This window comes from Pagrus pagrus (assembly GCF_965226575.1).
Source record: "Pagrus pagrus genome assembly, chromosome: 10".
NCBI classification, from domain to species: domain Eukaryota; kingdom Metazoa; phylum Chordata; class Actinopteri; order Spariformes; family Sparidae; genus Pagrus; species Pagrus pagrus.
The window spans coordinates 11,968,966-11,982,714 of record NC_140194.1 but is presented as its reverse complement, the minus strand read 5'-3'; the positions used below and the strand labels follow the sequence as shown (position 1 = coordinate 11,982,714).

Below are 13,749 nucleotides of genomic sequence, written 5' to 3'. Positions count from 1 at the left end.
TTTGTATGCGCCACTTCCAACAAAAAACCACCAGAAACTACAACGTCCGAAGTTGCCCCAGGGTGAAATCGTCCCCTCTGGATTAATTACAGGGCGGTAATATTGGAGTGCATTCATGAATAGGGGTTTCTATATTTCTAGTGTGTATTAACAAGCCATGAAAAAACATTCAGAATTCTTTTTACTCAGTTGCAATTTATTAAATTTCACAGATAACAAAACAATGGTCATTTGAGAACAAATATTACGTTACATGAAAAAACATGTACATAAGACTTGGAACAGAAAACCACCAACTAAGAATATCAAGGAACACAAGTACTGATACAGATCTACAAACTACCTAATGCACTGTAGTACATAGGACTTCAGTTTAGCTCCATGTAACTGTTTTAAATGTTACATGGTGTTAGACTTATGTACTGTAAGTAAGTGCATGATAAACATGGTGGCTCCATAGAAAATGACCAAAGACAGCAAGCATATAACACATGCTTTATATTGTAGCAATGTACATGTGATATACAGTATTTACTGGACAGGCAAACTACCACTAGAACTAAAGCTTTACACTGATCAACACAGTAGGTTGTAAGTGCATCATCTACCCACGAGGAGCATAGTGTACTATTGGCTAACAGTTGGTAATATGTGAAAAGACCTGCATTTCTATTTTCACTCTACATGCCATCGATGGTCACACGGTGCCTAAATTCAACCAGTCCACTGCTCATACGGTATTTGATACTCAATGTTCCTATGATGAACTAACAGTAATAGCTGGTACAGTAATCCTAAGTGTCACACTTAAGAACCAGTTGACCTGGATTTGAAAAGCCCACCAAGTTTTGGGTCATTAAAGCGAAGTCCTTCTTTGAATCTACTCATGCCGGAGGTCAGTCAGGTCCATGGTTTCAAGCAATACATGACTACAAGAAATCACAAGCTATAAATATTTATGTACAATCATATTGAGGCATTTAAAAAAAATATATTCCCATGCAGGACAGTATGCAAAAATAACTTATAAAATGTCTCTTTCACTGAGCAAAATAGTTTTCATACAAGGGTTCTTTTCAAGAAACAATGGTGCTAATGTCTATATTTTGTTTAAAATAGATAAAATACCAATCACATGATCAATCAGATAATTGACACTTTCATTGATGCAGATAAATCAATATGGGCAAAGTACCTTGTACTTAAAATATTCATTAAATATATTCTATTAAATCACTACTCAGATTTACATTTTTCAAGTTAATTAATGATTCAATTGATAAATTATGACTCAATTCAGCGATTACAAAGAGTGGTACCAGGACACTGAAACTCCAGTGATGATAGCGTATTCATACCTTTAGCTAATTCATAGAATCAAAAATGTTTTGAAACATGTAAAAGGTGACAAAGCTGAAAGTGTACCACAACTTCAACTTGGGAGACACATTTCAATCTCCTTAATAAAAACAATTACAACACTAAGCATAGACATGGTGTCTGAATGAATAATGAACAAAATGTGGTAAGTCTCTTGAAACCTGTTGCAAATACCCTGTGGCTGCCCATTGAACACATGAAAACAAAACATGTCCTAAAAGTCCTTAAATAACCATCAAATGGAGACACTAAATGGTACTGAGGAAAGTGCTATAGATGTGAGGTGAAATGTTAGAGACAGCGAGGGAGGAGAGTGATTTGTTGATTTGCTGAATGGCATCTCTTCCCTCATCATCACTGAGAGACACTTGAGTTTTCCTATGTGGTTTGTGTATAAGTGTTGGGATGGGAAAGAGGGTTTCTGAAAGCATGTGCTACTCCTATGACACACTGGAGCAGTGGATGCTGGGAGAGCCCATCTGTGTGAGGACCTTGTCCAGCCACTGCAAAGGGCCGTTGAGATGCAGCTCTATCCAGCAGGGGGTGCTGGTCACTGTCTGACGTCTGCAGGGTACAGAGAAGATGAGGGGAAAAAACAGTTAGTCATTACTGATAGTTTTCATACCACATCATAGTACCATACATTAAAATCACTGACATGTCAATGTTGATGTAACTTCATTATAGTCAATGCAAAGAGACAGTCTGTTCAGTGTTTCTTAAATTAGCTCCAACACTGAAGCCAACTGTACAGGCTATTTCTGAAGTCATTCAGCTTTTTATCAGAGATGTTTTTCTCCGAGGTGTTTGGTGCCAGAAATCTAACACGCGTCACTCAAAGTCCAGTGGGAATCCCCCTCGCCAAGGGTGTCTGAAATGGGTTCACCTCCCACTCCATGTCCTCTACATTCTTCATCCGTTACTCAACCCTCTCTTGCCGACCCAAAGCTGCACCCTCCCCCATTGCCCTGTTTTTCCTTTCCAAGTCTGCTACCGTCTGTGCACGGCACTTCTTGATCTGAAAACTGAATTTGATTATCCCGACCATAAACATCAAGGATTTCCTTTTAAGTTTGGGGCTTAATGAAACATTTGTGTGAGTTATGAACCCTAAAACAGAGTGAATACATTTAGAACTTAATGTTTACTGATAACTTTGACAAAGACAACAACATATGGCCTGTGTTAAAGCAGGTACTTCAGTCCACCTCAGAAAGCCGATAAGGAACAGCAGATTCAGAGAGAAAAGGTCCTATATGTGTCCAGTGTGGGTTGTAAACGACTTTATGTGCCGTTGTGTCTGCAGAATGATGTCTTCTACCAAAAGAGGGGCCGTGAGGGCAGGGCAGGTTCACAGAGGGCCCACTTCAGACCCCCTTAATTTTCCATTTTCTGCCCCCACACTCTGGGGATTACTCAGACCTGACAGCCTCCCTCAACATCCACTCTGTCTATACAAGTACAAAACTCTGGGTGAGAGAAGAAAGGATGTGACAGAAAGAGGCTGTAGTTCACTTGCCAAGTCAGTTAAATATTACTTTAAGTCTTGAATCTGCTGATCAATTCTCTATGTTGGCACTTTGGTATTTAAAACTTAGAAATACTTTTATCTGAATTAAGAAAAGTTGCTGCCTTTTATTACACTAGAAATGACCTCACTGGAAAATGCCTTTTAATTCTATTGCTCTTGTGAAAAAGTTTTATTTTATTTTATTTTATTTTTACCTGTACTCAGCTCCCCAGCCCTTGACAAAACTCATGCGAATGGTACACATCCTGGTGAGTTGGTAGACGGCCTCAAAGCCCTGGTTGACTGACTGGGCGAGCAGAGCAGCAAACTCCTGGTTGTTAAAGATCTTCAAGTTGCAGCCTGCAAAATAAAGAATTATTATTAGGATTACTTGCACTGAGAACAGAAAGACGTCAGTGTCATTTCACATTTATTCTCCGGTCATTCAGCCTCTAATGGCTTCATGTGTTCTTGTGCATCCTCTCATGCTAACCTGGTGGTATTTTACAGACAGTGGCAGGATGCCAGCCATAGCGCTGGTTGCAGTTGGGACTCTGGACAAAGATGGCACTGTCACTGAGACACTCTGCAAACACCTCTCCCCCAATGTAGTACAACCTCACACCCCGTCCTGGAAACAGAAGAGAGAAGATTTTCGCTCAGCCTGCTGATTATGTCGAGCCCAAATATAAAAGGAAAATTAGATCAAAGCTTATGTGGTCGCTTTGAAATAAAATGAGTACCTATGTGTCTGCGTGTTAGCTCTACCGCCGAGTTGCGGTTGACGTTGGACAGCAAGCCCAGACAGAAGCGTTCAGAGTTGGAGGGGTCTGTGAAGCCATCGACTGTGAGCGAGGGCTGGGAGGCGTGGAAGGTCTCTCCTACACGTTGGTTCAGCTCATAGTAGGAGATGGAGCACCAGAAGGCAGACTCACAGTACGTCACAGGTTGTAAGTCTGTGTGAGTGGAGGGTAGGGGTTAGATGGAGACATTAACAGAAATGCGCACTCCAGTTAGGTCCATGAAAAACAATTATGATATTTATGAGAACAGGTAAACTGCTTTGTGGTCACACAAGCATCTGATTGTGAACAACGATAAAGTTTCCCTTTGATTTCCTTTCAAGGGCTCTTTCCCACGACCCTAATGGCACCAGCCAGGAATGGCCAAGACATGACTAACTTATTTATTTATTTTTACAATGACCTCCTCGTGGCTTCCACATAGATAGAATAACCTGGCAACCGGATATTATTATTATTGCATTACCTCGAGCTTTCGGTCGCTGGCTTTTCCACTGATGAGGACAGACCATAGACAAAGACTCCATTCATACCATACTTACTCTGTTACTGCCCCGAGGCCGTGCCTCCCAGACATAGTCCACCTTCCTGTATATTGCTCATCTGTCTCTCTCTCTGAGATACTCTAATCCGATAGTCTGTGGACTTCATACGAACAGCACCATCACTAAAACAGCTGCTATTTTTGGTTTACTGGCTTGTTTTAACTTGTTCTGACTATGGTAGTCATCAGGTCATCGGGTGCAGTCAGGTCGGGATGGGTCCATTGTTGCAGGATGATTCAGACTAAAAGCTGTCTTGGGCTGGTGCTACATGTATGATATTACTGTCTTCAGCATACATGGTGTGCACTATGTGTTTAGCCAGCCTCAACATTCATTCTAGTTTATGCCGTCACAGAGTTCGCAACTGTGACTGGTAGGCGTCTATCTATCTCCAGTAACAGAACTATTTTAGTTGTTAATATAACTAGTGACCTTTTTCTTTGACATTTTAAACAATTAACCTGTATTTAACCATAAGTGATGACAGTAACCATTTGGGCTTCAGAGGTTTTGCTAAAGAACTTGAAGTTTTTGTTGTTTGTTTGTGTAACCAATACAAGATTATGTAGATAGCCTAAGGAGTGCTGTCCACATTAATCTCAAATACTCAAATACACTTATACTCAAAACACATTAATGTCCAAAACAACAAATGGCAAAAAGGGAAGAACTTTAAAAATACCATAATCTCAGTTTCGTTTTACGACCCTAGTGTAAAATGACAAATAAATGAACCTCTAACCCTTATTGTGAAGCCCGTAGCCTCCTGGTTTGGGTGCTTGAAGGAAAGAGAGCAGAGCTATTCTGTGTGTTTGAGAGTGCGAGATGATTGCGAGGCTACATAGCCTGTAATATATGTGCCGGGAAGATTAATATTTCCACTATCCTCCATGTGTAGAGTTTGAATGTGCTCATGATTTGACAGCGAGCAGTGAAACCACTTTTATCCTTAATTAACTCAAAGCGTGTAGAAGTATAACAACCCGCAAAAATCCCACAATGGGACAAAGAAAAATAAGACGAGTGACCGTGGAATGTACAATAATTTCTACTAACAATCCCACAATACAATGTGCTGCAATTTATAGTTGGGGAAAATTACAGTTGCACAACTCGATGACTGTCAGCGATGCTGGACTCTCAATTCACTGCTCAACATTTAGTTTGCAACCAACCAGATAAGTGCACATAACAAATGATACGCTCTGTAAGTAGAGATGAACCCTTTGGTTTTGCTTACCAAGATTACTGTTTGCGGGTGACACAGGATTGGGCGACAGGCTGGGTGAACCTAAAATAGAGCAGTAATAGAGGACTGGTTCATGATGCTGATAAGGCATAATTAGAACAGTATGTGCTTGAATTGTGTGTACCGTCACGTCACTCACCTGTGTCCATGCTGTGGTTGAGCTGGTGATCATTTGTCTCACCATCCTCACTCAGATACCCCGGTGGGGGAGTTTCTGTAACATACAAAAACAGATTAAGCACACACTGCCAATCTCAGCAAACCAAAGGTTTGATTGATTTCAATTGCTAAAATATGTTTGTGTGACTTCATGAATGCTTTATGGCTTTTTGTTTTTGTAAATTTTAGGTCAATATTGGACAATAGAGGCCAAAAATATCAATGTACCCGTCATTTACCAAGCTTGCAGTCTGCTTACAATAAAGTTCCTGTTTGTTTCCCCAAGTGTCTACGTTAACCGGTCTCAATAAACACTACATTCTGGGATACAACTATTTTTTCAGTCTTCTCCAAATCAAGCACACACTGAATAATTAATAATGAGATTAAGAGTTCAGAGACTTTCAAGTTCCTAGCACAGAAATAATGGCATTGTTTTTCTCACCAGGAATATAGTTACTCTGGGGCTCAATGCCAGCAGGGAAGTTGGTGTTCTCGGGGATGGATGGGCTGTAGTCGTCCAACGGCGGAAACTCTGCAGGGATATCTGTATGTCGTGGCACTAGGACAGGAGGCAAAACTGGAGACACGGAGATACGTTCATCACGGACCCGTGCAGTTCGTTTTATCGTATGGCAAAAAGCATTACCTCAAATACAGTAATTTAGATCATGTAGCAATTAACTGCTCTCACTTGGAGTCTCCACCCTCTGATAGTGGTAGGGGTTGACGCAGACTTCATCCTTCTTGGTGTGGAAGGCAAATTCACAGTGGTCGACAGCCCTCAGCTCATGGTGAGACTGCAGGTCTGGCCAACGCCACAAGCGACAGTAGATGACGTGAGGAAGACCTTTTCTGTGGGAGACCTGAAGACGCCCATCCAAAGATCTGAAAGACGCCACAGAAAAGACTGTAGTGGAGCGTGCATATTAAATGTAACTGGACGTAACAGTTTTTAAATCATAAGTTACAACCTCTCATATATTTCATAGTTCTGAACACATTAACTGATGTCAGACCAGGTCAAACCTCATTTATTCATTCCCAATACTGCTTTATACGACGTTTGTTTTTTCATTTAGTACATTAAAATACTGAAAGTAGGAAAGAGAGTATTTTATGCCAACCATTTCCTCAGCCTTTCCCACACAGCAGCACCGGTAAGGGGAACATCAGTTGTCTGAACAGCCTTAAAATGCAGGATCGCTACAAAATAGAGCTGCAACAACAACTATTTTGACAACCAACTAATTGTTTTAGTCATTTTTCATGCAAAAATGTCAAACATTTGCTGGCTCCACCTTCTTAAATGTAAGATTTGCTGTTTTTCTTTGTCATTTATGACAGTAAGTTAAGACTCTTTGGGTTTTGCACTGTTGGTTGGAAGAAAAGCAATTTGTAGACGTTACTTTTGGCGCTGGGAAATTGTGTTTCTCACGTTACTTTTTTTACATTTCATTGACTAAAGGATCAATCGGTCAGTCGTGAAAATAATAGGTAGATGTATTGATAATGAAGAATCCTCATTAGTTGCAGCCCTACCATGACGTCAGTATCAATTCTAATCAATTTTATTAATGTAGCCCAAAATCACATTACCTAAGTGAGCTTTATAATCTGTTCAGTGGGCAACATCCTCTGTCCTTAGACCCTCGATTCAGGTGGGGAATAACTTGCCATGTTGAAAAAAACCTTTTGTAGTTGATGAAAGTTATGTTCAAATGCAACAGTATGACACAGTCCAACTATGAAGTAGCTAAGATTAAAGTGACTGTATAGAAAGACAGCTGATTGACACATGAACAAAAAGTGATTAAAAAAAAAAAAAAATTATATACCTGTGAAGAGTAGGATCGTATATATGTTCGTGAAATGAATATTATAACTAAAAAAATGAAAAGTGAGGACTCTGACAGATCCTGGGTCTCTCCCCTCACACAGTGAGAGTCCAGTGTGGTGATGGCTCTTTTCCAGCTGAACTCAACAACAGTTCAGCTCATTGTTGAGCTGTCAGACAAGAAACATGTGGTTTTCATTCTAACAAGACTCGGCCTCCTGCAAAGTATGTCACAGAGGACTTCGGCTTTAAAACAAACAAGTTAAAGCTAGTTTGGGGGTGGTAGCTTAAAGGTGACTGCCAAAGTAACCCAAATATTATAACTCCTGTTACTTTACACTCGAATGATGATGATAAAATCTAGAAAAGTCAAGGGATCATTAGGATAAACCTTATTATTTACTATTTTAGTCTCAAAAGCAATGAGATGCACGGTGATTCAAATTACAGCTCTAGTGCAGATATCTGTCATGTTAATTTGGCATGATGGAAAGTAGAAGAGGAAGAAGAAATGGCCTAAAGGGCTGCAACTACATTTGTTTTTTTATGTTGCTGCTATTCAAACAAGTCAGTTAAAGCTTGCAGACCACATCGGTGACCACAACAAAAGACATCAGCTCAGACTCATCTTCCAGCACTGACAACAATTTGTTGGGTCAGCTGAGGTCAGCATCCCCATGCCTCTGCTTGAGATTGGCCTGGACTCTGTCCTCCCGTCTCCCTGATTTGCCACTCTGATACGATGACCGCTCTGACACCCAGCCGGACTGAAGGGAAACCTCTTTGTCCACCAGCCAGGGACTCACAGGTAGTCCTGTGACAGTCCTGAGTGGTAGACATGCCACTTCCAGTTAAAGCGTGTGCTTCCAGAGCTAACATCAACCAGCTGTTTTAATGATGTTACACAGTAAAACATTTAATTTGATTTTAAATCAATATTTTGCCATCAAGAGTGAACACAGGCGGCTTGAAGCAAAAACGTGCATGTGTGCCTTTTCACCCAACAGGTCAGCACAGCATTAGTGTAATAAATCTCTCACACACACATACTGTATGAGACAAAGACAACTGGTCTGCTCTCAATCAACACAATGCAGATGTTTTAGTAGGCCTACATCACTTTCTGTTGGTTGAGTCTACTCTAGTTGCACCTCAGGCCTGCGTTTGACTCCTTTAAATGCTGACAACCCCTTTCTCCCTAAGCCCCCTCTTACAGGAGGCGATGAAAGTACAGCACAAAGTGGACCTACTGTCAAACAGACTCTCTATCTCTATATAGCGAGACAGCTGTTATTCTGTAAACCTACAGTCACTCAGACACAATCCAAACAGTGGCCCACGCCCTCGCTAGAGCCCGGAGCACATTCCCAAGAACTGAGAAGAAGTTTTTAAATGTAGGTTGACACCCACGCTCACGCTCACTTTTATTAGCAATTAGGCTTACAAGGAGCCCGATTAAATATTCCTTGGAAAAAATGACTTTGAAGGATTCCTTACAATTAAACAAGTCAGCGGCGAGTTTATTCTAGCTCCCTTTATTGCCTGTTACTAGCAGGGCTGAAATGTGTACCTGCCTTATTTATTTAACTAGCATAGAAAGGGTAGAGATGAGGGTTGCAGTGATTTTCCGTTTTCAAGGTATACGGCGGTATAGTGCTCGACGATTATCATACAGCGTACAATTGCTTAAATACGGTGTTAAAATCTTCTGCAGCATCCTCTCACACATTGTCCTGCCTACAAGACTATCTAATTAGTAACAGGTCACGAGTATAAAGTAGCAGAAAATCGAAGTACTCAAGTGAAGTACTTGAAAATGTTACTTAAGAACAGTACTTGAGTAAACTGAACATGTTGAAGGGTTTTTTTGAAGGTTTATTCACTGACAGAGCAGAGCAGAGATACAAAAATGTAGGAGAGCAAGAGATCACATCAATGAACTCATGCACTATTTGCAGTACATTGTTTTATCTCTTTATGTCTTCCTGATCAAGTCATTGTCGTCTTCGGTGACAAATTTAATTTTATTTAAGATTGGATTTCCTCATCTGGCCAGGACAACAGAGGGGAATTAGTATACAAGGCGGACACTGTCTGATTTACAGAGTTGCTGCTGACTGACAACAATGTCCAACTAGTAAACAAACACATCCAACATCCAACCAAGTAACAAATCAACAAATCTGATTTCTCAATCTAATTCATTCCACTGAGATTACAACTGTGTGCACGCACAGTCCTGTATCAAACATCTACCTCACGTCAGTCCACTGAGTTACTGGTCTTTTTCAGACAGATGGGTATCCCATATGGGGAAATCCTAAAACGAGCCCTTATTCCAACTTTCCCAGAGCACACACACTCCAGTCTAAACATCCTCAGTGAGTCAGAGCTCAGCCTGCCACAACACCCCTTCTCCTGGTCTCCACACGTGTGAACTGGGCTCTTGTTTATGTGTGGATCACAGCTACCATGTCAGCTGGTGGGACTTGCTCGACCTTTCTGTAAAAGATTGCTCAAGCTTTTGAGAAACACTAACTACTACTGTAATACACATTCCTACCATTTTTTGGAGTAATGCTACTACATGCAAAATATGCTCCTTAGTGTACTGGTCTTGCTGGTTGTGCAAACAAGCTAACGATGGATAGAAAATGACATAACAGACTTAAATGTATGGGTTGACGGATGGAGATTAACCAAGTCTTTTTACAGTAATGTTAACTGAAGTTCATAACAGTTAACGGTGCATCGGTTAAACCGATAAAATGGCAATTGGCTGTCACCCGTGTACACAAGAAAATACTAAATAAGCTGAAAGGCAGCAGGCTAAGTTTGCATTGATCAGCTAATGCTAGCTCTATTTAGTACTCACAATGGCAGCTAACTATCAATGCTATCAAAACGCTTTGCATAACACTGAACTTTTTTATCTCCTCGTCAATACATATGGCAACCGACCTGTCAAAATTAACGTAAATACGCTAACAAAGAAAAACGCTTCACTAACAAAACACTGTGCTTCTAATATTAGCTCAAGCTAACTAGCAAGCTACTTGGCTAACGTTAGCTAGCTGTCATCAGCCCTAGCTGGCCAGCTACGAGGCAGCTGGTTAGCGGCGTTTGAGTCGTTACCTGGGTATGGTTATGCATTTCGTGTTGACATTCTGTGTAGTGATGGCTTTTTCCAACTCGTCCAACTGTCCCGTCTTTTTCAACTTCTTCACCAGACTTTTGACAGCCTTTTCGCACCATTTCTCCTCCTGCCCATTCTGCTCTCCCTTCTTCCAGCCGAGGAGCCTCTTCACGATCGGAGGAGTGAACGGTAATATAGACATTTTTTTTTTTTTTTTAAATCGCAACTTAAACAATATATGACAGTACTCGGATTTAATTCTGCCGCCCAGAGCTGCTAACAGCACCGCTGTCGCTCCTGTAATAACGACTAAGCTAAGCCAGCTACTTAGCTCAGCTAGCTAAACTCCCAGTGGCTGGTCCCCGGCAGCGGGCTGCGTCGCGGGTTCACTCCGCTCAAGTTGTCTGTCTGTCGGAGTGGAGCAGCTCTTCAGCCAGCCTGTCCGCCCCTCCTCCTGCTGCTCCGTCAGCTGGTCTGCCCTCCACCTGTACCAAGCAAGTGTGTTGGACAAATGCAATTTAACTCTGTGTTTCTATACATCACAGTAACACCAGCACATTAAACATTGCCACATAAGAAAAACACATGCAACAGCTAATTTTCTACACAAAAATGCACTTTGACTGCAAGTTCCCATTCAGTGTGTCCTCTTTTTATTTATGCTGGGTTATCAGTGTCATGGGTCAAAACCTAAGAGGCAAGAAATGAAAAAAATGTTGTAATCAGAGATATGTCGACACTGAAAAGTGATCCAACTTTTTTGCATTTACTGTGTCCACGAATAGAAGACCCTGAGGAGTAATCTCTTTGATCCCCTCATAAAAGTGATGTAATTTCACCTCAGATGCATCTTTCCAGAAATGGACGAGGGCAGGCGGACTGTTCATTCACTGGTATTTGGTGCTTTATGGTGTTATTGATGAGTGCACCGCTGACTGCCGCCTCCAGTAAACAGCAGTGTGCCTGTGCTATAAATATCAGTGTCCGGGACCAGCCCCCTTCCCTTATCTCTATTTATAACCTCCATCAATGACTGCTGTCTATTTTTAAGCAAGTATTTGGCAGAGCTCCTCACTTCCGTCTTCTTAAATAAATATTATAGCTATCTTGGCACTTGCACCTGAAAAATAATATTAAAGGACACTTCATTGCTCTCTGCACAGCAGGCACCGCGTGTCTAAGAGTACGCCCTGCTCACAGTTATCATAAACACTGAGGGTCCTATGAAGGCTGCAACTGGCAATATTTAATTAATCAGGCAATTGTTTTACAGAATAATCAATGAAACAATGTATCAGTTTAATGAATGAAATCAGTTGCAGACCCAGTTTTTAAAGGGCAAGTGATGGATTCAAAAACAACAATCAGACTTTATGAATTATTCTGTTTTATTGCAGGTGGCGACCGGCGTTACGATATTAATATTTTATTTTGAAATATCACGGTTATCATCATTATCGTATATCGTGGTACCCATCGTTGCATCTCTATCTCAGTTTTATTCAGCTGAATGTGCTTTATCCAGATCAAACTGTCATAAACAAAAGGAGTGAGGATAAGAAGTTTGTCTACACGTTCACGTTCAAATAATATTTACTCTGAAACTTTCTCACACAACACAAACACAAACACAACAATGTTTCAGATGTCATTGGTGGAGGAAACCGGCTGGAGAGCGGTGAGCACCTCTTTCCTTGTGTACTCTGACGGTCTGCTTCAGGGCCGGTCAGCACCTTTTTACTGCCACGAGCTGGACAGCTGGCGTGGAGAGTTTTTGCGTGTCAGTGCATGTGTGTGTGTGTGTGAGAGAGAGAGAAATGGGGGGGGGGTTGTGTAGTATGCGTCAGACAGGGGGGCAGATGGGCCGCAGCAGGCAGGAGAAGGTCTTAGGGACGGAGTGAAGGATGATTTTGGACAAAAGGCACGGCGGCTGGCTGAATGAGTAATGACGGGAGACAATCTGATAGATAACAATGGCATTGTGATGGACCACTCAGGGGTTACGTGGGAAACAAGCAGGATGTGTTGCAGGGGCCCGATCAGCTGGGCTGCTGTCACAATAATACTTAGACGAGGATGGAGTAGCAATTAGAGTAAATATGCCCTTTGTGTGTCCATATGGGAACACTGCAGTGACATCTGAGGTGCCACAGAGACCACTGGATTCTTATATAGCCTATGCATCTTAAAGCGACCAATGATTCAGTCGTGATCAAAGCGCTGCTTTAAATACACATTCTGTAGGATGAATGATAGCTTCCAGCATATCGTATGATAATCAGAGTACTTCACATTTACCCTCCGCAAACCTGTAATTGGCTCAACGGCTAATTGCAGTGTGTTCAAATCAGACGTGGCTGTTCAGCACGGCCTCAAACGGGTGGGGTCCGCTTCTCCATACAATCTCTGCCTTTTTTTTTAATCTCCCTTCACACCGCAAGCTGTTATCTGTTGCTTGCAGCCATCAATCTCTCTCCAGACACTGGCACCTCCAAATCTGGGGCAGTAGTGACCTCCCTCTTTCCTCCCTCCCTCTGTCCTGGACCAAAGGACCCTCAGATCCTCCTCAGAGGTGAGACTCAACACACTCTCCTCTCCTCTCTGCCTGCCTCCTCTCTTGTGTTTGTGTCAAGTTCATGGCTGCAATGTTTTATCTATCACTTATATGACCAGTAGTAAGAACATCTCCTGGGTTGCCAGGTTTGGGAATAACGCCGGTGTCCAATGGACTGTTATCATCTGGGAAATGTTAACAGACCATCTGGACCAAAAGCCATTTACTTACATCTACATCTACATATGTCGACAGCTTATCAGAAGGCGAGAGTACATTTATTATTGAGGACTGATTTTCACAACCAAGCAATCCCAAACTTTTTCTTCCTAGTGGCTTCTAAAGGATCTATAAAGGGTCAGTAAATGTTTTTATCAACCATAAAAATGCCATTCAGTGTTGAGTTTAATTCACCAACACTTATCTGAAGAACGTGAGCTACATCCCAATGAAGTCATGTTGTCTGAAATATTATCTTGATATTTTTTCCAACGTTGCAAGAAAGTCTGTTGCATATAGGTTTGATTTGTCACATCAATCCACTGCATTCACAGGCTGCTACACTGTAAACACAAG

General features: G+C 41.6%; 1 protein-coding gene across 1 annotated transcript; it reads right to left on the bottom strand.

Annotated features, from left to right (window-relative positions):
- Positions 1–175: 175 nt before the first annotated feature.
- Positions 176–11,035, bottom strand: smad3b (SMAD family member 3b). Its single transcript, XM_084364365.1, has 9 exons — positions 10,619–11,035; positions 6,341–6,534; positions 6,092–6,226; positions 5,627–5,701; positions 5,479–5,529; positions 3,634–3,846; positions 3,384–3,521; positions 3,106–3,250; positions 176–1,944 (listed from the first exon to the last, which is right to left on the bottom strand). Exons 1-9 carry the CDS (start codon positions 10,819–10,821, stop codon positions 1,821–1,823), a joined length of 1,278 nt encoding a protein of 425 aa, XP_084220491.1. The 5' UTR covers positions 10,822–11,035; the 3' UTR covers positions 176–1,820.
- Between the last annotated feature and the right edge of the window lie 2,714 nt (positions 11,036–13,749).

Bases quoted from the DNA above. Each gene is read 5' to 3' on its own strand.
- smad3b (XM_084364365.1), bottom strand. From the start codon at position 10,821: ATGTCTATATTACCGTTCACTCCTCCGATCGTGAAGAGGCTCCTCGGC. The intron at 6,227-6,340 runs GTGAGAGCAGTT...CCGTGTCTCCAG, and splicing joins TCAGAGGGTGGAGACTCCAA to TTTTGCCTCCTGTCCTAGTG. The intron at 3,522-3,633 runs GTACTCATTTTA...TTCTGTTTCCAG, and splicing joins GCTAACACGCAGACACATAG to GACGGGGTGTGAGGTTGTAC.